Raw genomic sequence first — 25,461 nt, 5'->3', positions numbered from 1 at the left:
ATAGACTACTTTGATAAACTATCAGTAAGTCTATAGACCTCATTGATAAACTAGAAGTTCTGTAATCTATAGACTACATTGATAAACTATCATTAAGTCTATAGACCTCATTGATAAACTAGAAGTTTTGTAATCTATAGACTACATTGATAAACTATCAGTAAGTCTATAGACCTCATTGATAAACTAGAAGTTCTGTAATCTATAGACTACATTGATAAACTATCATTAAGTCTATAGACCTCATTGATAAACTAGAAGTTCTGTAATCTATAGACTACATTGATAAACTATCAGTAAGTATATAGACCTCATTGATAAACGATCAGCACTGTAGTCTATAGACTACATTGATAAACTATCAGTAAGTCTATAGACTTCATTGATAAACTAGAAGTTCTGTACTCTATACACTTAATTGATAAACTATCAGTAAGTCTATAGACTTCACTGATAAACTAGAAGTTCTGTAGGTATAGACTACATTGATAAACTATCAGTAAGTCTATAGACTTAATTGATAAACTAGAAGTTCTGTAGTCTATAAACTACATTGATAAACTATCAGTAAGTCTATCGACTTCACTGATAAACTAGAAGTTCTGTAGCTATAGACTACATTGAAACGGCAGTACAGGACTCTTGCTGCAATAGCAGGGGACTGTATTTGTCACGGTCGTCCACGTACGGTGTGAAGGAAGTTCGCCACCTACCTACGCCAGGTAGGAGGTAGTCACCAGTCATTGGTGGGTCTCAGCAGCAGCGGCAGCTGGTGCCACCCCAGGTACCGAGAGGGCCCAAGTTCGACTCTGGGTCACACAGATCGGGTGGAGGCATCGTGCAGCCTGCATCATCATCGTCTCCACCACCACCATCGTCTCCACCACCACACACTACCATCATCTACTACCACCACCATCATCACCATCGTCTCCACCACCACCATCGTCTACACCACCACACACTACCATCATCTACTACCACCACCATCATCTCCATCATCATCGTCTCCACCACCACACACTACCATCATCTACTACCACCACCATCATCATCACCATCATCTCCACCACCACACACTACCATCATCTACTATCATCATCATCTCCATCACCATCATCTCCACCACCACACACTACCATCACCTACTACCACCACCATCATCTCCACCACCACACACTACCACCACCTACTACCACCACCATCATCACCACCATCACCATCATCTCCACCACCACACACTACCATCACCTACTATCATCATCATCTCCACCACCACACACTACCACCACCTACTATCACCATCATCATCTCCACCACCACACACTACCATCACCTACTATCATCATCATCTCCACCAACATCACCCACTACCATCACCTACTACCACCATCATCCACTACCATCATCATCTCCACCACCACCCACAACCATCACCTACTACCACCACTACCCACCATCATCATCATCTCCTACTACCACCACTACCCACCATCATCATCTCCACCACCACCACCCACTACCACCATCATCATCTCCACCACCACACACTACCACCATCATCATCTCCACCATCACCTACCACCATCATCACCTACCACCACCATCGCCTACCACTACCATCACCTCCACTATCACCATCATCTTAACTATCACTACCAGCGCCCTCATCATCACCGCTGCTACCATCATCATCACCACCGCCACCGCCGCTACCACCATCACCACTACAATAATAACAACCATCACCCCCTACCCTCTAGCTCCACGACCCCCAACGAACCACCACCACGACCATCATCGCCACCACGACCATCATCCCCACCACGACCATCATCGTCACCACGACCATCATCGTCACCACGACCATCATCACCACGACTACCACGACCATCATCACCACCACGACCACCATCATCACCACCACGACCACCACGCGATGGGAGACTTCACCACGCCCGGCGGCGGCGGCGCCTCAAGCCTCATGCCCGGCGGCGCGATCCCAGCTCCTGGTGCGGGGTCGTCGGCAGCCGTAGTCGTCGTCGGAGGAGGAGGTGGAGGAGGTGGAGGTGGTGGAGGCCCCTCGCCCGGCCTCGGCCTGGCCGCCAAGAGGACGGTGGTGGAGAGGCTGAGACAGCGAATCGAACTTTGCCGTCGGCACCACTCCGCGTGCGAATCTCGCTACGATGGGGCTCAGCTTCAGCGACTGCAGCACGAACGCCACGAGTCGCAGCTGCTGCACCAGCGGTACCTCGAGACTCGGGCTAAGAAGTCCTCTTCTTCTTCTTCATCATCTTCTTCTTCTTCTGCCGCCTCGTCTGCTGCTGCTGCAGCTACAGCAGCAGCGGCGGCAGCGGCGGCTCATCATGGAGGAGCGAAAGTTGTTAAATCCGAGCAGGTATCATCTTCACAGCAGCAACAGCAACAGCAACTTGCATTACGACATCAGCAGGCAGCAGCAGTAGCTGTAGCTGCTGTCCAGTCTGCAAGGGACAACAACGTTGGCTGTGGTGGTGCTGACGTTGAGGGAGGAGGTGGTGGAGGAGGAGGAGGTGGTGGAGGAGGAGGTGGTGGAGGTCCCAGCGTCTCTACGCCGTACGCCGAGCCGAGAAACTGCACCCTCATCGCGGTGAGTTGGTGGTGGTGGTGGGGGTGGTGGTGGTGGGGGTGGTGGTGGTGGGGGTGGTGGTGGTGGTGGTAGGGGTGGTGGTGGTAGGGGTGGTGGTGGTAGGGGTGGTGGTGGTGGTGATGATGGTGATGATGGTGGTGGTAGGGGTGGTGGTGGTGGTAGGGGTGGTGGTGGTAGGGGTGGTGGTGGTGGGGGTGGTGGTGGGGGTGGTGGGTGGTGGTGGTGGTGGTGATGGTAGTGGGTGGTGGTGGTGGGGGTGGTAGGGGTGGTGGTGTTAGGGGTGGTGGGGGTGGGGGGGGTGATGGTGGTGGTGGTAGGGGTGGGGGTGGTGGTGGGGGTGGTGGTAGGGGTGGTGGTGGGTGGTGGTGGGGGTGGTGGGGGTGGTGGGGGTGGTGGGGGTGGTGGTGGGGGTGGTGGTGGTGGGGGTGGTGATGGTGGGGGTGGTGGTGGTGGGGGTGGTGGTGGTGGTGGTGGGGGTGGTGGTGGTGGGGGTGGTGGTGGTGGGGGTGGTGGTGGTAGGGGTGGGGGTGGTGGTGGTGTGCGGGGTTGGATGGATAGGCATAGACGCTGCACGTTACACTACACTATATACTACATTATACACTACACCACTATATACTATACACTACTATACACTACACTACTATACACTATTTACTACACAATTAACTACACTATATATTACACTGCTATACACTACACTATACACTACTACACTATACACTACTACACTATACACTACTACACTATACACTACACTATACACTACTACACTACACTATACACTATTGATGGGATGCGTCTGCCCCTAGTCTAGTAATTCCATTGCTCCGTTTCCCAACCACAGGACGTCCACAAAGTGTCCCTGATATCATCATCATCGTCGTGAACATTTATAGCGGACAAAAAAATTACTCCAAAGACATCGAGACCCACAGAGACACATGTGCGCGTCTATGGTTCTCTGTGTGAGTCTGAGCCTCTGTGTGAGTCTGAGTCTCTGTGTGAGCCTCTGTGTGAGTCTGTGGTTCTCTGTGTGAGTCTGAGTCTCTGTGGCTCTGTGTGAGTCTCTGTGTGAGTCTCCGAGTCTCTGTGTGAGTCTGGTTCTTTGTGTAAGCCTCTGGTTCTCTATGTGAGTTTGTGGGTCTATGTGCGAGTCTATGGTTATCTGTGCGAGTCTGAGTCTCTGTGTGAGTCTCCGAGTCTCTGTGTGAGTCTCCGAGTCTCTGTGTGAGTCTCCGAGTCTCTGTGTGAGTCTCCGAGTCTCTGTGTGAGCCTCTGTGTGAGTCTGGTTCTTTGTGTAAGTCTCTGTGGCTCTCTGTGTGAGTCTGTGGTTCTCTGTGAGTCTGTGGGACTCTGTGTGAGTCTGTGGTTCTCTGTGTGAGTCTGTGGTTCTCTGTGTGAGTCTGGTTCTCTGTGAGTCTGTGGTTCTCTGTGTGAGTCTGTGGGTCTCTGTGTGAGTCTGTGGGTCTCTGTGTGAGTCTGTGGTTCTCTGTGAGTCTGTGGTTCTCTGTGTGAGTCTGTGGTTCTCTGTGTGAGTCTGTGGTTCTCTGTGTGAGTCTGTGGTTCTCTGTGTGAGTGCCTGTGTGAGTCTGTGGTTTTCTGTGTGAGTCTGTGGGTCTCTGTGAGTCTGTGGTTCTCTGTGAGTCTATGGTTCTCTGTGTGAGTCTGTGGTTCTCTGTGTGAGTCTGTGGTTCTCTGTGTGAGTCTGTGGTTCTCTGTGTGAGTCTGTGGTCCTCTGTGAGTCTATGGTTCTCTGTGTGAGTGAGTCTGTGGTTATCTGTGTGAGTGCTTGTGTGAGTCTGTGGCTCTCTGTGTGAGTCTGGTTCTCTGTGAGTCTGTGGTTCTCTGTGTGAGTGCTTGTGTGAGTCTGTGGGTCTCTGTGTGAGTCTTTGTGTGAGTCTGCGGTTCTTTGTGTGAGTCTGTGGCTCTCTCTGTGAGTTTGTGGGTCTATGTGCTAGTCTATGGTTCCCTGTGTGAGTGGATCTGTGGTTTCTATGTGCGAGTCTATGGTTATCTGTGTGAGTCTTGAGTCTCTGTGTGAGTCTGTGTGAGTCTCTCTTAATCTCTGTGTGAGCCTCTGTGTGAGTGGTTCTTTGTGTAAGTCTCTGTGGTTCTCTGTGTGAGTCTGTGGTTCTCTGTGTGAGTCTGTGGTTCTCTGTGTGAGCGCCTGTGTGAGTCTGTGGTTCTCTGTGAGTCTGTGGTTCTCTGTGAGTCTGTGGTTCTCTGTGTGAGTCTGTGGTTCTCTGTGTGAGTGCCTGTGTGAGTCTGTGGTTCTCTGTGAGTCTGTGGTTCTCTGTGTGAGTCTGTGGTTCTCTGTGTGAATCTGTGGGTCTCTGTGTGAGTCTGTGGTTCTCTGTGAGTCTGTGGGTCTCTGTGAGTCTGTCGTTCTCTGTGTGAGTCTGTGGGTCTCTGTGTGAGTATGTGGTTCTCTGTGTGAGTCTGTGGTTCTCTTTGTGAGTCTGTGGTTCTCTGTGTGAGTCTGTGGGTCTCTGTGTGAGTCTGTGGTTCTCTGTGTGAGTCTGTGGGTCTCTCTGTGAGTCTGTGGTTCTCTGTGTGAGTCTGTGGTTCTCTGTGTGAGTCTGTGGGCTCTGTGTGAGTCTGTGGTTCTCTTTGTGAGTCTGTGGGTCTCTGTGTGAGTCTGTGGGTCTCTGTGTGAGTCTGTGGGTCTCTGTGTGAGTCTGTGGTTCTCTGTGTGAGTCTGTGGTTCTCTGTGTGAGTCTGTGGGTCTCTATGAGTCTGTGGTTCTCTGTGTGAGTCTGTGGGTCTCTGTGTGAGTCTGTGGGTCTCTGTGTGAGTGTGAGTTTCTGTGTGAGTCTCTACGTGAGTCGCTGAGTCTGTGTGAGTCTCTATTAGAGTGAGTCTTTGTGTGAGTGAGTTTTTGTGTGAGTCTCTGTGTGAGTGAGTATCTGTGTGAGTCTCTCTGTGAGTCTGTGAGTCTGTGTGAGTCTCTGAGTGAGTCTCTGCGTCTGTGTGAGTCTGAGTGTGTGAGTCAGTGTGAGTCTCTATGTGAGTCTGTGTGAGTCTCTGTGTGTGTGAGTCTGTGTGAGTCTCTCTGTGTGTGTCTATGTGAGTCTCTGTGTGTGTGAGTCTCTGAGTCTCTCTGTGAGTCTCTCTGAGTCTCTGTGTGTCTGAGTCTCTGTGAGTCTGTGTGTGTGAGTCTCTGTGTATGTGAGTCTCTGTGTGTGCGAGTCTCTGTGTGTGTGAGTCTTTGTGTGTGTGAGCCTCTCTGTGAGTCTTTGTGTGAGTCTGCGTGTCTATGTGTGTCTAAGTCTCTGTGAGGCTCTCTGAGTCTCTGTGTGTGTGAGTCTCTATGAGCCTCTCTGTGAGTCTCTGAGCCTCTGTGTGAATCTCTGTGTGAGTCTCTGTGTGTGTGAGTCTGTGTGAGTCTCTGTGTGTGTCTCTATGAGTCTCTCTGTGAGTCTCTCTGAGTCTCTGTGAGTGTGTGTGTGAGTATGTGAGTCTCTGTGTGTGTGAGTCTGTGTGTGTGTGAGTCTGTGTGAGTCTATGTGAGTCTGTGTGTGAGTCTATGTGAGTGTGTGTGTGAGTCTCTGTGTGTGTGAGTCTGTGTGTGTGAGTCTCTCTGAGTCTCTGTGTGAGTCTGTGAGTCTCTCTGAGGCTCTCTCTGAGTCTTTGTGTGTGTGAGTCTCTGTGTGAGTCTCTGTGTGTGTGAGTCTGTGTGTGTGTCTCTATAAGTCTCTGTGTGTGTGTGAGTCTGTGAGTGTATCTGTGTGAGTCTCTATGAGTCACTGTGTGTGTGAGTCTGTGAGTCTCTGTGTGGGACTCTGTGTGAGTCTCTGTGTGTGTGAGTCTCTCTGTGAGTCTCTGTGTGAGTCTCTGTGTGTGTGAGTCTCTATGAGTCTCTGTGTGTGTGTCTGTGTGTGTGAGTCTCTATGCGTCTCTGTGTGTCTCTATGAGTCTGTGTGTGAGTCTATGTGAGTCTCTGTGTGAGTCTCTCTGAGTCTCTGTGTGAGACTCTCTGAGTCTCTGTCTGAGTCTCTGTGTGAGTCTCTGTGTGTGTGAGTCTCTATGAGTCTCTGTGTGTGTGAGTCTCTCTGTGAGGCTCTCACTGAGTCTGTGTGTGTGTGTGTGAGTCTCTGGGTCCCTGTGTGTGTGAGTCTCTCTGAGTCTCTGTGTGAGTCTCTGTGTGCGTGAGTCTCTGTCTGTGTGAGTCTCTGTGTGTGTGAGTCTCTCTCTCTGAGTCTCTCTCCGAGTCTCTGTGTGTGAGCGCGAGTCTCTCCGTCTCCCCCTCTCTCAATCCGCGCCTCCCTTTGTCACGAAGTCCGCGGCGTCCGCGTGAAGGCCTCGCGTGAGGGGCCTTAACCACGCCGGCGATTCTTACACGAACGGTGCGAGAGGGAACTTGCTTCGGTTTTGCCAAATATTATTCACGACTCCAAATGTTGCATTCGCGAGCAACAACGCGTTTGTCGCCAGTTAGCGGCGGCGGCAGCAGCAGCGCCGCGGGGTTTGTTGTGAGACGCGCCCGGGATGCGGTGGGGGCGGCGGGGTGCGGCCGCTAGGAAAGCCGCGGGGGCCCGTAGAGGGAGGGCGCGAGGCCTACCAGTGTCTGCGGGACCAAGTACATTGTGACAAGGCGGGACGTTCAGGCAAGCCCGGGGGTGGGGGGAGATAGCTCGTAGAGGGGGGGGGGGGGGGTGTGAGGCCTACTCGGTTCTGCGGGACCAAGTACATTGTGACAAGGCGGGACGTTCAGGCAAGCCCCGGGGGTGGGAGGGGGGGGAGATAGCTCGTAGAGGCGGGGGTGTGAGGCCTACTCGGTTCTGCGGGACCAAGTACATTTTCACAAGGCGGGACGTTCAGGCAAGCCCGGGGTGGGGGGGGGGGGGAGATAGCTCGTAGAGGGGGGGTGTGAGGCCTACTCGGTTCTGCGGGACCAAGTACATTTTGACAAGGCGGAACGTTCAGGCAAGCCCGGGGTGGAGGGGGGGGGAAGATAGCTCGTAGAAGCGGGGGTGTGAGGCCTACTCGGTTCTGCGGGACCACGTACATTGTGACAAGGCGGGACGTTCAGGCAAGCCCGGAGTGGGGGGGGGGGAGATAGCTCGTAGAGGTGGGGTGTGAGGCCTACTCGGTTCTGCGGGACCAAGTACATTTTGACAAGGCGGGACGTTCAGGCAAGCCCCGGGGGTGGGGGGAGATAGCTCGTAGAGGGGGGGTTTGAGGCCTACTCAGTTCTGCGGGACCGCGTGCACTCCGAACGGGGTGGGAGATCTAGGCAAGGCGCCGTTTGGTGTTCGCTGTTGACGGCGATCGTTCGACGGCGCTTGCTTCTCTCCACTGCTGGATGATGAGGATCACTTCAGAGCCGTGTGGGGCGGGGGTTCTTTGAGTGTAATTGACCACGCCGATCAGTGGGGCTGTGCGTTGGCTTTGTGTTCGGTTCTCTGTGAATCCGTGGGTCTCTGTGAGTCTATGGGTCAATGTGAGTCTATGGGTTTCTGTGAGTCTATGGGTCTCTGTGAGTCTATGGGTCAATGTGAGTCTATGGGTTTCTGTGAGTCTGGGTTTCTGTGAGTCTGGGTTTCTGTGCTGTGAGTCTATGGGTCTCTATGAGTCTATGCGTCTCTGTGAGTCTATGGGTCTCTGTGAGTCTATGGTTCTCAGTGAGTCTATGGGTCTCTGTGAGTCTATGGGCCTCTGTGAGTCTATGGGTTTCTGTGAGTCTATGGGTCTCTGTGAGTCTATGGGTCTCTGTGAGTCTATGGGTTTCTGTGAGTCTATGGGTCTCTGTGCTGTGAGTCTATGGGTCTCTGTGAGTCTATGGGCCTCAGTGAGTCTATGGGTTTCTGTGAGTCTATGGGCCTCTGTGAGTCTATGGGTCTCTGTGAGTCTGGGTTTCTGTGAGTCTATGGGTCTCTGTGCTGTGAGTCTATGGGTCTCTGTGAGTCTATGGGCCTCTGTGAGTCTATGGGTCTCTGTGAGTCTATGGGTTTCTGTGAGTCTATGGGTCTCTGTGCTGTGAGTCTATGGATCTCTGTGAGTCTATGGGTCTCTGTGAGTCTATGGGTCTCTGTGAGTCTATGGGTCTCTGTGAGTCTATGGGTTTCTGTGAGTCTATGGGTCTCTGTGCTGTGAGTCTATGGGTCTCTGTGAGTCTATGGGCCTCAGTGAGTCTATGGGTTTCTGTGAGTCTATGGGCCTCTGTGAGTCTATGGGCCTCTGTGAGTCTATGGGTTTCTGTGCTGTGAGTCTATGGTTCTCTGTGAGTCTATGGGTTCCTGTGAGTCTATGGGTCTCTATGCGGTGAGTCTATGGGCCTCTGTGAGTCAATGGGTCTCTGTGAGTCTACGGTCTCTATGGTGAGTCTATGGGTCTCTTGTGTGGTGAGTCAATGGGTCTCTGTGCGGTAAGTCTATGGGTCTCTGTGCGGTAAGTCTATGGGTCTCTGTGCGGTAAGTCTATGGGTCTCTGTGCGGTAAGTCTATGGGTCTCTGTGCGGTAAGTCTATGGGTCTCTTGTGCGGTGAGTCTGTGTGAGTCTCTGTGCGGTGAGTCTATGGGTCTCTTGTGTGGTGAGTCAATGGGTCTCTGTGTGAGTCTATGGGTCACTGTGCGGTAAGTCTATGGGTCTCTGTGCGGTGAGTCTGTGCGAGTCTCTGTGTGGTGAGTCTGTGTGAGTCTCTGTGCGATGAGTCTGAGTCTCTGTGCGGTACAAATAGCACTATCGAATTGTGTAAGAGACAAGAGGTCATTCCTCTTCCTTCCCATGTCTCTCCCCTCCTCCCCGTGTCCGTCTCCCCGTGTCTGTCTCCCCGTGTCCCCCCTCCCCGTGTCTGTCTCCCCGTGTCCGTCTCCCCGTGTCCGTCTCCCCGTGTCCGTCTCCCCGTGTCCGTCTCCCCGTGTCTCTCCCCATGTCCGTGTCCCCGTGTCCCCCCTCCCCTCCCCTCCTCCCCACGTCCGTCTCCCCGTGTCCGTCTCCCCGTGTCCGTCTCCCCGTGTCCGTCTCCCCGTGTCCGTGTCCCCGTGTCCGTCTCCCCACGTCCGTCTCCCCGTGTCTCTCCCCGTGTCCGTCTCCCCGTGTCCCCCCTCCCCTCCCCTCCTCCCCGTGTCTCTCTCCCCGTGTCTCTCTCCCCGTGTCTCTCTCCCCGTGTCTCTCTCCCCGTGTCCCCGTGTCCCCCCACCGCCCCCCCGCCCCCCCCCCCCCGTCCCTGCCGGCGTAGCTGCAGGGTCAGCTGAAGCGGCGGCTGGACGAGAGCCCCTCGCCCGCACCTCCCCCGCCCTCCTCGTCGGCGCCCCCGGACCGGCCCAACGGCGCCCTGGGCCCCGGCCCTCCTGACCCCTCCTCCTCCTCCTCCTCCTCCTCCTCGTCGTCGGCGGCGGCGGCGGCGGCCCCCCCCTCCTCGTCGTCCTCCTCGTCGTCGTCGTCGTCGTCGTCTTCGCCGTACGTCGCGGGCCCCCTGGCCAAGCTGCCGCGGCGAGGAGAGCCTCCGGACTTGGGCGCTCGCCAGGGCCCGGCCGCCAACAACCCGGACATCAAATCGGAGCAGGGCAGTCTGCCGCACCACCACCACCACCACCACGGCCACCACGGCCACCACCACGGCCACGAACACCACCACCACCCACACCACCACCCGCACCAACACCACCACCACAGTCAACACCAACACCACCACGGTCAACACCACCACCACCACCACGGTCACCAGCACCACCAGCAGCAGCAGCAACAGCAACAGCAGCAGCAGCAACAACAACATCACCACCACCAGCAGCAGCAGCATCAGCAGCTCCATCACCATCACCACCAGCTGCTACAGCAGCAGCAGCAGCAGCAGCACAATCACGGCGCGGCGCAGCCAATGGCGTCGTCGCCCCGGCTGGAGCCGGTCGCTCTCAAGAACGGTCAGAACGGCTCCACGGCTCCGCCGACGCCGACGCCGACGCCGACGACGGCGACGGCGACGCCGGCGGCGGCGGCGTCGGGAGATTCCGCCGGAGCCGCCGCCGGAGCCGGCGGCCCCCCGTTCGTGCTGAAGCAGGAGCCGGCGGACGAGCTGGACAGCGCCGACGAGATGATGCAGGGCCCCGACTTCTTCGACACGGAGCTGCAGGACATCCTCGACGAGCTGACGCGGGGTCTGGGCGACGAGGACATGAACGGCATCGACTTCGACAGCATGCTGGGCGGGGCGGGCGCCGGGGCGGGCGCCAGCGGCGCCAGCGGCGGCGGCAGCAGCAGCAGCAACGCCGCCGCAGGGAGCGGCGGCAATCGCAGCCAAAGCACCAGCAGCAATAGTCACGGTGGTGGCATCGGTAAGAATATTGGCGGCGGCGGCGGCCCGGTCGCGCCACCGTCTGCGGTTTGTTCGACGGACGATGCCGGCGCCATGCATCAGCAGCAGCATCAGCAGCAGCAGCAGCATCAGCAGCAGCATCAGCAGCAGCAGCAGCAGCAGCTGAACAAGCAGGCGGCGGCCGCGGCCGCGACAGCGGCGGCGGCCGCAGCCGCGGCCGCCGCGGCCGCGGCCGCGGCCGCGACAGCGGCGGCCGGCGCCAACGGCACCGCGGCCAAGTGCTCGCCCCTCGCCGGCGCTCCCAGCCCCGGCCTGAGGCAGGTCATGTCGCCGGGCTACGGCAACTTGGTGGCGAACTCTCCCATGAGGCCGCTGCCCTCTGGGCAGCAGCAGCAGCAGCAGCTGACTTGCCGACCGTTCCACGGACAGATCGAGCCATCGCCGGCGCAGCAGCTGCAGCAGATCGCCGCTAGCCAGCAGCGCGCCAAACTGCAGCAGCAGCAGCAGCAGCAGGTGATGAACTGGCCACCCATGACGCAGCAGCAGCAGCAGCAGCAACAGGGCTTTGCGTCCTCCCACAGCGCCATACTGCAGGGCAACATGGGGGCGGCACTCCAAGGTGGCGGCACCAATGGCGGTGTGGCCATGGTTGGCGGCGCTGGACCTGCGAAGGCGCTGGTGGTGGCCGGCAGCGGCGGCGGCGGCGGTGGCGGTTACATGTTTGCCGGATCGGCGCAACAACAACAACAGCAACAACAACAGCAGCAGCAACAGCAGCAGCACCTGAGTCACATGGCGTCTATGATGCACCGGGATGTTCCCGAGCTGCTACAACAACAGCAGCAGCAGCTGCTACAGCAGCAGCAGCTGCAGCAGCAACAGCAGCAGCAGCAGCAGCAGCTGCAGCAGCAGCAGCTTCAGTTGACGTTCGACAACACGAAGCCCCTTTCACACTTCGACCCGGAGCCCACGCAGAGTTCCGCCGCCGCGGCCGCGGCCGCGGCTGCTGCGGCCGCGATGCTGGGGTCGAGGGTCAAGGCGGTGGGGGCGGTGACGCCTGTTGGCTTTGCCCCGCAGCAGCAGCAGCAGAGGCAGCACCATCCGCTGGAGCAACAGAAACATTTTCATCTCATGAAGCTGCAGCAGCAGCAGCAGCAGCAGCGGATGATGCACGCGGCCAGCCTGCAGTACAGGCAGCTGGCGCCGCATCTCACGCAGGTACAGCCGGGTGGGGGGTTTGCGTGCGTGTGTGACTGACGGTGTGCGTGTGTCTGTGTGTCTGTGTGTGTCTTTGTGTGTGTGACTGACTGTGTGTCTCTGTGTGTCTGTGTGCGTGTGTCTGTGTGTCTGTGTGTGTCTGTGTGTCAGTGTGTGACTGACTGTGTGCGTGTGTCTGTGTGTGTCTGTGTGCGTGTGTGACTGACTGTGTGCGTGTGTCTGTGTGCGTGTGTGAGTGTGTGTCTGTGTGTGTGTCTCTGTGTGTTTGTGTGTGTGTTTGTGTGTGTGTCTGTGTGTGAGTGTGTGTTTGTCTGTGTGTGTGTCTGTGTGTGTGTTTGTCTGTGTGTGTCTCTGTGTGTGTGTTTGTGTTTGTCTGTGTGTGTGTTTGTGTGTGTGTGTGTGTTTGTGTTTGTCTGTGTGTGTTTGTGTGTGTTTGTGTTTGTCTGTGTGTGTTTGTCTGTGTGTGTGTTTGTCTGTGTGTGTTTGTGTGTGTGTTTGTGTTTGTCTGTGTGTGTTTGTCTGTGTGTGTGTTTGTGTTTGTCTGTGTGTGTGTGTCTTTGTCTGTGTGTGTGTCTGTGTGTTTGTGTGTCTCTCTGTGTGTGTCTGTGTGTGTGTTTGTGTGTGTCTCTCTGTGTGTGTATGTGTTTGTCTGTGTGTGTCTCTCTGTGTGTCTGTGTGTGTGTTTGTGTGTCTCTCTGTGTGTGTCTGTGTGTGTTTGTGTGTGTCTCTCTGTGTGTGTATGTGTTTGTCTGTGTGTGTCTCTCTGTGTGTGTCTGTGTGTGTGTTTGTGTGTGTCTCTCTGTGTGTGTATGTGTTTGTGTTTGTCTGTGTGTGTCTCTCTGTGTGTGTCTGTGTGTGTGTTTGTCTGTGTGTGTCTCTCTGTGTGTGTCTGTGTTTGTGTCTGTGTGTGTGTTTGTGTGTGTGTCTCTCTGTGTCTCTGTGTGTGTGTGTTTGTGTGCGTCTCTCTGTGTATGTCTGTGTGTGTGTTTATTGTGTCTCTCTCTGTGTGTGTGTGTTTGTGTGTGTCTCTGTGTGTGTGTTTGTGTGTGTGTTTGTGTGTGTGTTTGTGTGTGTCTGTGTGTGTGTGTGCGTCTCTCTGTGTGTGTCTCTCTGTGTGTGTGTGTGTGTTTGTGTGTGTCTCTCTGTGTCTGTGTGTCTCTGTGTGTGTGTCTCTGTGTGTGTGTCTCTGTGTGTGTCTCTCTGTGTGTGTCTCTCTGTGTGTGTGTCTGTGTGTCTCTGTCTGCGTGTGTCTGTGAGTGGTGGTGCAGCGGTTAGCGCTACGCTGCGCTACGAACCTGGCAGACACTCCAGTTGGACTCCCGCTCACGGCCACCAACACCACCCCAGTGACGATTATCTGAACCGGTCGTGGGCCTCTCATAGGTCCACTCAGCCTCAAAATAAGTACCTGCTGCGGTGTAGCAAACATCGCCACTAGGGGAGACAAAGGCGGCCGGGCGTGGTGTTGGCCACCCACCCCCTCGTGTGCCGTGCCGGCCTTCGTAGGTGCTGATCACTAACAGCGCTTGCCCCAACAGTCTGTTAAAGGTGAGATGTTAACTACCTCGCCTGGTTTACAGGAGGTCGTGGGTTCAATCCCGGACCCTCACGATGCCTGCTGCTGCTGCTGCTGTAGATTTGGAGTCTGCGTCTCTCTGTCTCATCATCATCACGGTGGCTATGAGATGTTGACTACCTCACCTGGTACGCAGGAGGTCGTGGGTTCGATCCCGTACACTGAGAGATGTTAACTACCTTGCCTGGTCTACAGGAGGTCGTAGGTTCGATCCCGGACCCTCACGATGCCTGCTGCTGCTGCTGTAAATTTGGAGTCTGCGTCTCTCTCTCTCATCATCATCACGATGGCTAGGAGATGTTAATTACCTCGCTTGGTACGCAGGAGGACGTGGGTTCAATCCTGGACCCTGATGAAGGCCTGCGTGTTAACATCTCAGCCACCGTGATGATGATGAGAGAGAGAGAGACAGACTACAAATATACAGCAGCAGGCGTCGTCAAGGTCGGGATTGAACCCACGACTTCCTGCGTACCAGGCGAGGTAGTCAACATCTCTCTGTCTGTGATTGAACCCACGACCTCCTGCGTACCAGGCGAGGTAGTCAACATCTCTCAGGGTCTGGGATTGAACCTACGCCCTCCTGCGTACCAGGCGAGGTAGTCAACATCTCTCAGTGTCTGGGATTGAACCCACGACCTCCTGCGTACCAGGCGAGGTAGTCAACATCTCTCAGTGTCTGGGATTGAACCCACGACCTCCTGTGCACCAGGCGAGGTAGTCAACATCTCTCAGTGTCTGGGATCGAACCCACGACCTCCTGCGTACCAGGCGAGGTAGTCAACATCTCTCAGTGTCTGGGATTGAACCCACGACTTCCTGTGTACCAGGCGAGGTAGTCAACATCTCTCAGTGTACGGCATAGAACCCACGACCTCCTGCGTACCAGGCGAGGTAGTCAACGTCTCTCAGTGTCTGGGATCGAACCCACGACCTCCTGCGTACCAGGCGAGGTAGTCAACATTTCTCAGTGTCTGGGATTGAACCCACGACCTCCTGCGTACCAGGCGAGGTAGTCAACATCTCTCAGTGTCTGGGATTGAACCCACGACCTCCTGTGTACCAGGCGAGGTAGTCAACATCTCTCAGTGTCTGGGATTGAACCCACGACCTCCTGCGTACCAGGCGAGGTAGTCAACATCTCTCAGTGTCTGGGATTGAACCCACGACCTCCTGTGCACCAGGCAAGTTAGTCAACATCTCTCAGTGTCTGGGATCGAACCCACGACCTCCTGCGTACCAGGCGAGGTGGTCAACATCTCTCAGTGTCTGGGATTGAACCCACGACCTCCTGTGTACCAGGCAAAGTAGTCAACATCTCTCAGTGTCTGGGATTGAACCCACGACTTCCTGTGTACCAGGCGAGGTAGTCAACATCTCTCAGTGTACGGCATAGAACCCACGACCTCCTGCGTACCAGGCGAGGTAGTCAACGTCTCTCAGTGTCTGGGATCGAACCCACGACCTCCTGCGTACCAGGCGAGGTAGTCAACATTTCTCAGTGTCTGGGATTGAACCCACGACCTCCTGCGTACCAGGCGAGGTAGTCAACATCTCTCAGTGTCTGGGATTGAACCCACGACCTCCTGTGTACCAGGCGAGGTAGTCAACATTTATAAGTGTCTGGGATTGAACCCACGACCTCCTGCGCACCAGGCGAGGTAGTCAACATCTCTCAGTGTCTGGGATTGAACCCACGACTTCCTGTGTACCAGGCGAGGTAGTCAACATCTCTCAGTGTACGGCATAGAACCCACGACCTCCTGCGTACCAGGCGAGGTAGTCAACGTCTCTCAGTGTCTGGGATCGAACCCACGACCTCCTGCGTACCAGGCGAGGTAGTCAACATTTCTCAGTGTCTGGGATTGAACCCACGACCTCCTGCGTACCAGACGAGGTAGTCAACATCTCTCAGTGTCTGGGATTGAACCCACGACCTCCTGTGTACCAGGCGAGGTAGTCAACATTTATCAGTGTCTGGGATTGAACCCACGACCTCCTGCGCACCAGGCGAGGTAGTCAACGTCTCTCAGTGTCTGGGATCGAACCCACGACCTCCTGCGTACCAGGCGAGGTAGTCAACATTTCTCAGTGTCTGGGATTGAACCCACGACCTCCTGCGTACCAGGCGAGGTAGTCAACATCTCTCAGTGTCTGGGATCGAACCCACGACTTCCTGTGTACCAGGCGAGGTAGTCAACGTCTCTCAGTGTCTGGGATCGAACCCACGACCTCCTGCGCACCAGGCGAGGTAGTCAACATCTCTCAGTGTCTGGGATTTAACCCACGACCTCCTGCGTAACAGGCGAGGTAGTCAACATCTCTCATTGTACGGCATCGAACCCACGACCTCTTGCGTACCAGGCGAGGTTGTCAACGTCTCTCAGTGTCTGGGATTGAACCTACGACCTCTTGTGTACCAGGCGAGGTAGTCAACATCTCTCAGTGTCTGGGATTGAACCCACGACCTCCTGTGTACCAGGCGAGGTAGTCAACATCTCTCAGTGTCTGGGATTGAACCCACGACCTCCTGTGTACCAGGCGAGGTAGTCAACGTCTCTCAGTGTCTGGGATTGAACCCACGACCTCCTGTGTACCAGGCGAGGTAGTCAACATCTCTCAGTGTCTGGGATTGAACCCACGACCTCCTGTGTACCAGGCGAGGTAGTCAAGATCTCTCAGTGTCTGGGATTGAACCCACGACCTCCTGCGTACCAGGCGAGGTAGTCAACATCTCTCAGTGTCTGGGATTGAACCCACGACCTCCTGTGTACCAGGCGAGGTAGTCAACATCTCCGAGTCCACCTTGACCCCGCCCCCCCTGTCCTTCTTATTTTCTCTTTGCAGGAGCAAGCCGCGGCCATGATGGGACCCCGGCCCTGCGGGCCTGGAGTCCCGGGCGGCGTCAGCGGTGGGGGGGTCCCCGGTGGTGGGGGGCCCCCCGGTGGTGGGGGGCCCCCCGGTGGTGGGGGGCCCTTCCTGGGGGACCCCACGCAGTCGTCGCTGCTGAAGCAGAAGATGCTCATGGTGGACGAGAGGCAGCGGCTCATTGAGCAGGAGCACTACAGGAGGCGGCTGATGGAGCAGCAGGTACACAGCAGCAGCAGTAGCACCTGCAGCAGCAGCTCTTACTGTAGCAGCAGTAGCACCTGCAACAGCAGCACCTGCAGCAGCAGTATCACCTATAACAGCAGCACCTGCAACAGCATCTGTAGCAGCTCTTACTGTAGCAGCAGTAGCACCTGCAACAGCAGCACCTGCAACAGCATCTGTAGCAGCTCTTACTGTAGCAGCAGTATCACCTGCAACAGCAGCACCTGCAACAGCATCTGTAGCAGCTCTTACTGTAGCAGCAGTATCACCTGCAACAGCAGCACCTGCAACAGCATCTGCAACAGCAGCACCTGCAACAGCATCTGTAGCAGCTCTTACGATAGCAACAGTAGCACCTGCAACAGCATCTGTAGCAGCTCTTACTGTAGCAGCAGTAGCACCTGCAACAGCAGCACCTGCAGCAGCAGTATCACCTGCAACAGCAGCACCTGCAACAGCATCTGTAGCAGCTCTTACTGTAGCAACAGCAGCACCTGCAACAGCATCTGTAGCAGCTCTTACTGTAGCAGCAGTAGCACCTGCAACAGCAGCACCTGCAGCAGCAGTATCACCTGCAACAGCAGCACCTGCAACAGCATCTGTAGCAGCTCTTACTGTAGCAACAGCAGCACCTGCAACAGCATATGTAGCAGCTCTTACTGTAGCAGCAGTAGCACCTGCAACAGCAGCACCTGCAGCAGCAGTATCACCTGCAACAGCAGCACCTGCAACAGCATCTGTAGCAGCTCTTACTGTAGCAGCAGTAGCACTTGCAACAGTAGCACCTGCAACAGCATCTGCAGCAGTAGCACCTGCAACAGCTGTGATTGTAGCAGGAGCTGTAGCAGCGGTAACTGTAGCAGCTGCAGCAGCAGTAGCAGCTGCAGCAGCAGTAGCGTCTGCAGCAGCAGCTGTAGCAGCTGTAACTGTAGCAGCGGTAACTGTAGCAGCAGCAGCGGTAGCAGCGGTGTAGCAGCTGTAGCAGCAGCGGTAGCGGTAACTGTAGCAGCAGCAGTGGTAACTGTAGCAGCAGCAGTGGTAACTGTAGCAGCGGTAGCGGTGTCAGCGAGTCAGCGCCGAGAACCCGGCGAACCGAGTTGGATTCCCGCTCACGGCCAACACCACCGGTGACGATTCTCTGAACCGGTCCTGGGACTGTGGCTCAAAGGAGTTGTCGCTGGTGCAGCGGTGGTGTAGTTGTGAACATCGCCAGCACTGGGAGAGAGACAAAGACGGCCGGGCTTGGTGGTACTGGCCACCCACCCCCTCTGTGTGTGTGCCACAGTGCCGGCGGGCTTCATAGGTGCTGCTCGATAGCCGGCACTTGCCCCAACGGTCTGTTGAAGGCTATACGGGGGATCTTTGTCTTTGTGGTGGTATAATGGTGGCAATGGTGGTAACCGTGGCGACGGCGGTGACGGTGGTGACGGCAACGCTGTTGGTGGCGGTGACGGCGGTGGTGGCGACGGTGGTGGTGGCGACGCTGGTGGTGGTGGTAACGGTGGTGACGGCGGTGGTGACGACACTGGTGGCGACGCTGGTGGTGGTGGCGGTGACGGTGGTGGTGGCGATGGTGACGGTGGTGATGGCGGTGGTGACGACACTTGTGGTGACGCTGGTGGTGACGGCGGTGGTGGTGGTGGTGATGGTGGTGGCGACGTTGGTGGTGGTGGTGGTGGTGATGGTGGTGGCGACGGTGGTGGTGGTGACGCTGGTGGTGGCGGTGACAGTGGTGACACTGGCGGTGGTGGTGACGCTGGCGGTGGTGGTTGTGATGGTGACGCTGGTGGTGGTGGTGGTGATGGTGGTGGTGGTGGCGGCGACGCTGGCGATGCCGGTAACCGTGGTAACCGTGGTGGTGGTGGTGGTGGTGGTGTTGGTTGCGGTGCAGGAGAAGCAGCTGCAGCAGCAGGAGCAGATCCGCAGGCACCTCACACGGCCACCGCCAGAGTACTCGGACCAACAGCGGAGTCTGTTCAGCGGCCAGTACACAGGTACACACACGCACAGGTACACACACACAGGTACACACACACAGGTACACACACACACAGGTACACACACACAGGTACACACACAACAACAACAACCACAACAACCGCCATTCGCCACTAAGTGGCGGTGACGTCACCACGACGCTTGTGCCAGGCTATGTGCACCTTGAGGCCACGTGAAGTGTCGAACGCCCGCTGGCAGGAGGTCACGGGGCAGACCCAGGTGCCACGGGTCGACTGACTGAGATGACTGGCTGATGCACCACCTGTGCCCCCTACTGTGCCAACCTGCTGTGCTTTAGCCACCCGGCGCTCCGCTCGTTGTTCTGAGCGTCGCTCCTCCACCCTCCGTTGTTGTTGGAGGGCGACTGCCTCCAACTGCCCAGTAGCATCCTTCACAGGCCGATCCTGACACCGCTGGTACCAGTCATCGGCAAGTCCACTCAGCTCCACGTCCTCCTGTACCACATCACTCCATCTCTTCTCTAGCCCGTGCCGCGCCCGCTTAGCCCCCTCGATCCGGCCAAACAAAAGCTGTTTCGGCATGCGGTGGCTGGGCATGCGGGCTACATGACCCAGCCATCGGAGCCTTGCCTGCCGGAGGAGCTCACCGATGGGACTTTATCCAGACATTTAGGGGGGTCCACGTGTCACAACATTTACAATTGTAATCCGCAACATTTACAATTTTTAATGTTGTGGATTCACTCTCCAACACACCGGTTGCCTGACGTTGTTTACTACACTACACTGTACGCTACTAAACACTAAACACTACTATACAATATACACTACTATACACTCCACTACTATACACTGCACTACTATACACTGCACTACTATACACTTCACTACTATACACTACCCTATACACTACTATACAATATACACTACTATACACTGCACTACTATACACTGCACTACTATACACTGCACTACTATACACTACACTATACACTACACTATACACTACACTACTATACACTATACACTACACTACTATACACTACACTATTATACACTACACTATTATACACTACACTACTATACACTACACTACTATACACTGCACTATACACTACACTACTATACACTACACTATTATACACTACACTATTATACACTACACTACTATACACTACACTACTATACACTACACTACTATACACTACACTACACCATACACTTAACTACACACTACACCATACACTACACACTACACCATACACTACACTATACACTACACCACCATACACTACACTACTATACACTACACCATACACTACACTACACACTACACCATACACACTACACCATACACTACACACTACACTACACACTACACCATACACTACACTATACACTACACCACCATACACTACTATACACTACACTACACCATACACTACACTACACACTACACCATACACTACACTACTATACACTACACCATACACTACACTACACACTACACTACACACTACACTACACACTACACCATACACTACACTATACACTACACTACTATACACTACACTACTATACACTACACACTACACTACACCAGTAACCATTTGGCGTTTTGTTTACGTGACGAGCCCATTGGCCTCGTTGGGCGGTGGAGGGTTTTTGGGCGCCAACGTTGAAACTTCACGTGACCCAACGCCAACAAGACAGGCCACTTGGGTGTGAATCCGGCGATCCGCTCTGTCATCTACAGCAGCCCCGGTACTGTGGTGGCGGGGAGTCTGGGTTTGAAATTCGCCAAGCTCGGAGGGATTGTAACCGGGCAACTCCGCCATTGAATCTGTACGGGACCCCCCGGGGCTGGCTGTGATTTCTAAACACAGTCTCTCTGTTCTCGCTCTGTCTCTCTCTCTCTCACGCACACACACACACACCTGACCATCTCCTCTACCAATCCCCTCTCTCTCTCACCTCCCCTCCCTCTCTCTCTCACCTCCCCTCCCTCTCTCCCTCTCTCACCTCTCTCTCTCCCTCCTCTCCCTCCCCTCCTCTCCCTCCCTCCCTCCCTCTCTCCCTCCCCTCTCTCCACCTCCCCTCCCTCTCTCCCTCCCTCCCTCTCTCCCTCCCTCTCTCCCTCTCCTCTCTCCCTCCCCTCTCTCCCTCCCCTCTCTCCCTCCCCTCTCTCCCTCCCCTCTCTCCCTCCCCTCCTCTCCCTCCCCCTCTCTCCCTCCCTCTCCCCTCTCCTCCCTCTCTCCCTCTCTCCCCTCCCTGCACCTCCCCTCCCGAACCGCCGACCCCCCCCGCCCACGGACGCCAGCGGTGACGTCCCAGCCGGGCCCTCTCGCCGCGTCGCAGCAGCGGATGCCCAGCCTGCTGCAGGTCATGGGGCAGCAGCAGCAGCAGCAGCAGCAGCTTCAACAACAACAGCAGCTTCAACAGCAGCAGCAGCAGCAGCAGCTGGTGGTGGTGGACACGCCAAACCAGAGTCCGGTCTCCGGCACCGTCTACCCGCCGGCGCCGCCTGCGGCTGCAGCCGCCGGCGGCGCCGGTCCCAGCGCCGCTACGGCCGCGGCGGCGGCGGGCGGCGCCGCGGCCGCGGCCGCCGTAGCGGCGGCCGCGGCGGCCGCGGCCGCCGCGGCCCTCTACGGAGGCTCCTCCCAGCACCACCCCCGCGCCACGCACAGCCCCATGGGGGCGGCGGCTGCGGCGGCGATGCAGCAGCAGCAGCAGCAGAGGCTGGCGCAGCAGCAGCAGCAGCAGCAGCAGCAGCAGCAGGGGGTGGCGGTCGGGTCGACCGCGGCGTTTGCCGCGCGGTTGCCCTCGAACGCCGCCGGCGTCGGCCAGCGCCTGCTCCTCGCCCCGGCCGCCGCCGCCGCGGCGGCCGCCGGCGCCGGCGGCGCCGCGTGGCCGGGCGGCGGCCGCGGCTTTGCCGGCCGGCCGCCGGCCCAGCGCCAGCCGCAGTCGGCGGTGGCGGCCCGCGCCACGGCGCCCGGCCACGCGCTGGCGGGCGCCGGCGGACCGGCCGCCTCCTCCTCCTCCTCCTCCTCGGCCGTGGCGTCGCTGCAGCAGCAGCAGCAGCAGCAGCAGGCAGCGGCGGTGGCAGCGATGAGGGCCGCTGCCGCCGCCGCAGCAGCGGCAGCGGCCGCGGCGGCCGGGCGCGGCCCCGGGGCGATGCAGCCGGGGCCCGTCGGAGTCGTCGCCCCGGGGATTCGGCATTCGCCGCCCGGCGGGGTGTTGGGCGCCGGAGGAGTAGGAGGAGTAGGAGGAGGAGTAGGAGGAGTAGGACCTGGGTATCAGGGCAACGGCGCTCCGGGCTTCTCACCGGCGCCGCCGCCGTCTGGGGCGACGGCGTCGTCGGCACCGACGCCGACGACGGAGGCAGCGGCGGCGTCGGTGGCGGTGCCGGCAGCGGCGTCGGCGGCGGTGCACGAGCTGGCGGGGTTCGACCTGTCGGCGCTGGGGAACGGAGCCGACTTCATCGACTCGCTGGTGAGGGGGGGTGGCGGCGCCGGGGGCAGCGCCGACGATTGGATCAACGACCTGGACGACTTCCTGGGGTGACGGCGCTCCGCTCGGTTTCCCGAGTTTCCCTCGCCTAGCCTCGCCTCGCCTCGCCTCGCCCGCCCTGCACGGCGTCCCGCTCGTTCCACACCCGCCTACCCCACCTCTCCAGTCTCCCACCGCCGCTGCTGCGTGGACCGACGGCGGTGATGGCGGTGATGGCGGCGGTGATGGCGGTGATGGCGGCGGTGATGGCGGTGATGGCGGCGGTGATGGCGGTGATGGCGGTGATGGCGGTGATGGCGGTGACGGCGGTGATGGCGGCGGTGATGGCGGTGATGGCGGCGGTGATGGCGGTGATGGCGGTGATGACGGCGGTGATGGCGGCGGTGATGGCGGTGATGGCGGCGGAGACACACCGCCAGTGGATTTGGATTTCTGCGGCCGAAAGAAACCCTTTTGGAGTCTCGTTCATTTTGTTTTTTTGTACCGCCCCCAACAAACCCCCCGACCGGGCCGGGGGTCGTGGGGGTCGTGGGGGTCGTGGGATGGCGAGGATCCACGCCGTACACCGCCGCACATCCCCGGAATGGGACGTGACGGGGCTTTGGGGGGTTGGTGGACCACGTGAGGATTACGTTGCCCGGCCCCACCCCCCCGTGCGGTTTGTACAGAAGAGGTTTCGTCTTTGTCCGTAGTTGTCTGTCGCGTTTGCCGCAGCTGTTGTAGGTGCGTGGTCTCCGTGCTGATCGTCTCGCTCTCTCGCCCCGTCTCGTCCAGAGCGAGTGAGTGTGTGTGTGAGAGTGTGAGAGTGTGTGTGTGTGTGTGAGAGAGTGTGTGAGTGTGAGAGTGTGAGAGAGTGTGTGTGTGAGAGAGTGTGAGAGAGTGTGTGTGTGTGTGTGAGAGTGTGAGAGAGTGTGTGAGTGTGAGAGAGTGTGTGTGTGAGAGAGTGTGAGAGAGTGTGTGTGTGTGAGAGTGTGTGAGAGTGTGTGTGAGTGTGAGAGTGTGTGTGTGTGTGAGAGTGTGTGTGTGAGAGTGTGTGTGTGTGTGAGAGAGTGTGTTAGAGTGTGAGAGAGTGTGTGTGTGTGAGTGTGTGTGTGAGAGAGTGTGAGAGAGTGTGTGTGTGTGTGAGAGTGTGTGTGTGTGTGTGTGAGAGTGTGTGTGTGAGAGTGTGTGTGTGTGTGAGAGAGTGTGTGTGAGAGAGTGTGTGTGAGTGTGTAGTGTAGCGGTTAGCGCGTTGCGCTATGAACCTGGCGACCCGGGTTCGATTCCCGCTCACGTCCAACACCAGTGACGATTATCTGAACCGGTCCCGGGCCTCCCCTAGGTCGACTCAGCCTCAAATGAGTACCTGGTGCGGTGTGTAAACATCGCCACTGGGGAGACAAAGGCGGTCGGGCGTGGTGTTGGCCACCCACCCCTCGTGTACCGTTCCGGCCTTCATAGGTGCTCGCTAACAGCACTTGCCCCTACAGTCTGTTAAGGCTATATGGGGGATCTTTGTCTTTGTGTGTGTGTGAGAGAGTGTGTGAGTGTGTGAGAGCGTGTGAGAGAGTGTGTAAGTGTGAGTGAGAGCGTGTAAGAGTGTGAGAGAGTGTGAGAGAGTGTGAGAGAGTGTGAGAGAGTGTGTGAGAGAGTGTGTGAGAGTCTGAGAGAGTGAGAGTCTGAGAGAGTGAGGGCGTGTGAGAGTGTGTGTGTGTGAGAGTCTGAGAGAGTGAGAGTCTGAGAGAGTGAGAGTCTGAGAGAGTGAGAGATTGTGAGCGAGTGAGAGTCTGTGTGAGAGTGGGTCTCAGTGTGTGAGTGAGAGTGTGTGAGTGTGTGTGAGTGTGTGAGAGTCTGAGAGGGAGTGTGTGAGTGAGTGTGTGAGTCTGAGTGTGAGAGACACGGGTTGTGTTTTTTAAGAGACGTTATATATATGTGTAAATACTGTGCGCGGTCTAACTCCCCCCCCCACCCCCGTTACGATATTAATCACGATTCACTATTATTATTCACTATTATTATTCACTATTATTATTTTGTTGTTGTGGGGAGGTGGGGGGGGTGACGTTTTTTTTAGTAAGTCCCTCCCCCTCCACCCCGTGGCCCCTCCCCCTCCACCCCGTGGCCCCTCCCCCTCCACCTAGTGGCCCCTCCCCTCCACCCCGTGGCCCCTCCCCTCCAGCACCCCGTGGCCCCTCCCATCCACCAGCCCGTGGCCCCTCCACCAGCCGGTGGCCCCTCCCACTACCCCGTGGCCCCTCCCCTCCACCCCGTGGCCCCTCCCCCTCTTCGTTATCGCCGAGTGACGAAGACGACGACGCAGCTGGCGGCACGCCCCGCCCCCGCCCCGCCCCCGCCCCGCCCCCCAGGACTTCATTCCCAATGGCCGCCATCGAGGCCGGTGGTCATTGCCGACGCTGGCGGGCGGTTGCCGTGGCGACGGCAGTGGCGGTTGCCGTGGTGGGCGGTGGTTGCCGTGGCGACGGCAGTGGCGGTTGCCTTGGCAGTGGTTGCCTTGGCGATGGCGGTTGCCGTGGCGACGGCGGTTGCCTCGGCTTAGTCGTGGTCGTGTCCTCCTGAGCGGTGCTGAATTTAATAAAAGTCTCCGCTGTCTTCAGCTCTCAACTTGCAGCGCCGTGCCGACCCAGAACCCCCCAACACCACGCGGACACACGGACACGCGGACACAAAGACACAGACACGTGGACACAAAGACACAAAGACACACGGACACACGGACACAAAGACACGTGGACACAGACACGGACACAAAGACACACGGACACAAAGACACGGACACGTAGACACAATGACACGGACACAAAGACACACGGACACAAAGACACGGACACACGGACACAAAGACACGTGGACACAAAGACACACGGACACGTAGACACAAAGACACGGACACAAAGACACACGGACACGTGGACACACGGACACGTGGACACGGACACGTAGACACAAAGACACGGACACAAAGACACGTGGACACAAAGACACACGGACACAAAGACACGGACACAAAGACACACGGACACAAAGACACGGACACAAAGACACACGGACACAAAGACACACGGACACAAAGACGTGGACACAAAGACACGGACACAAAGACACACGGACACAAAGACACACGGACATAGACACACGGACACAAAGACACGTGGACACAAAGACACACGGACACAAATACACACGGACACAAAGACACACGGACACAAAGACACGTGGA

The 25,461-nt window shown here is 57.0% G+C and overlaps 1 protein-coding gene across 1 annotated transcript; it reads left to right on the top strand.

The window, feature by feature from the left end:
• Positions 1–1,939: 1,939 nt before the first annotated feature.
• LOC116938009 (uncharacterized) lies at positions 1,940–22,298 on the top strand. Its single transcript, XM_076056582.1, has 7 exons — positions 1,940–2,629; positions 9,813–12,107; positions 16,531–16,773; positions 18,668–18,770; positions 21,055–21,446; positions 21,582–21,758; positions 21,915–22,298. The coding sequence occupies exons 1-7, from the start codon at positions 1,940–1,942 to the stop codon at positions 22,296–22,298; spliced, it is 4,284 nt and encodes a 1,427-aa protein (XP_075912697.1).
• The last annotated feature ends 3,163 nt before the right edge of the window (positions 22,299–25,461 follow it).

Source organism: Petromyzon marinus, chromosome 76 (assembly GCF_048934315.1).
Source record: "Petromyzon marinus isolate PM22_M1 ecotype Great Lakes invasive population chromosome 76, UKy_Petmar_22M1.pri1.0, whole genome shotgun sequence".
In the NCBI taxonomy this organism is placed as follows: domain Eukaryota; kingdom Metazoa; phylum Chordata; class Hyperoartia; order Petromyzontiformes; family Petromyzontidae; genus Petromyzon; species Petromyzon marinus.
The sequence above is the reverse complement of the archived record's forward strand: the minus strand, read 5'-3'. Positions and strand labels throughout refer to the sequence as shown.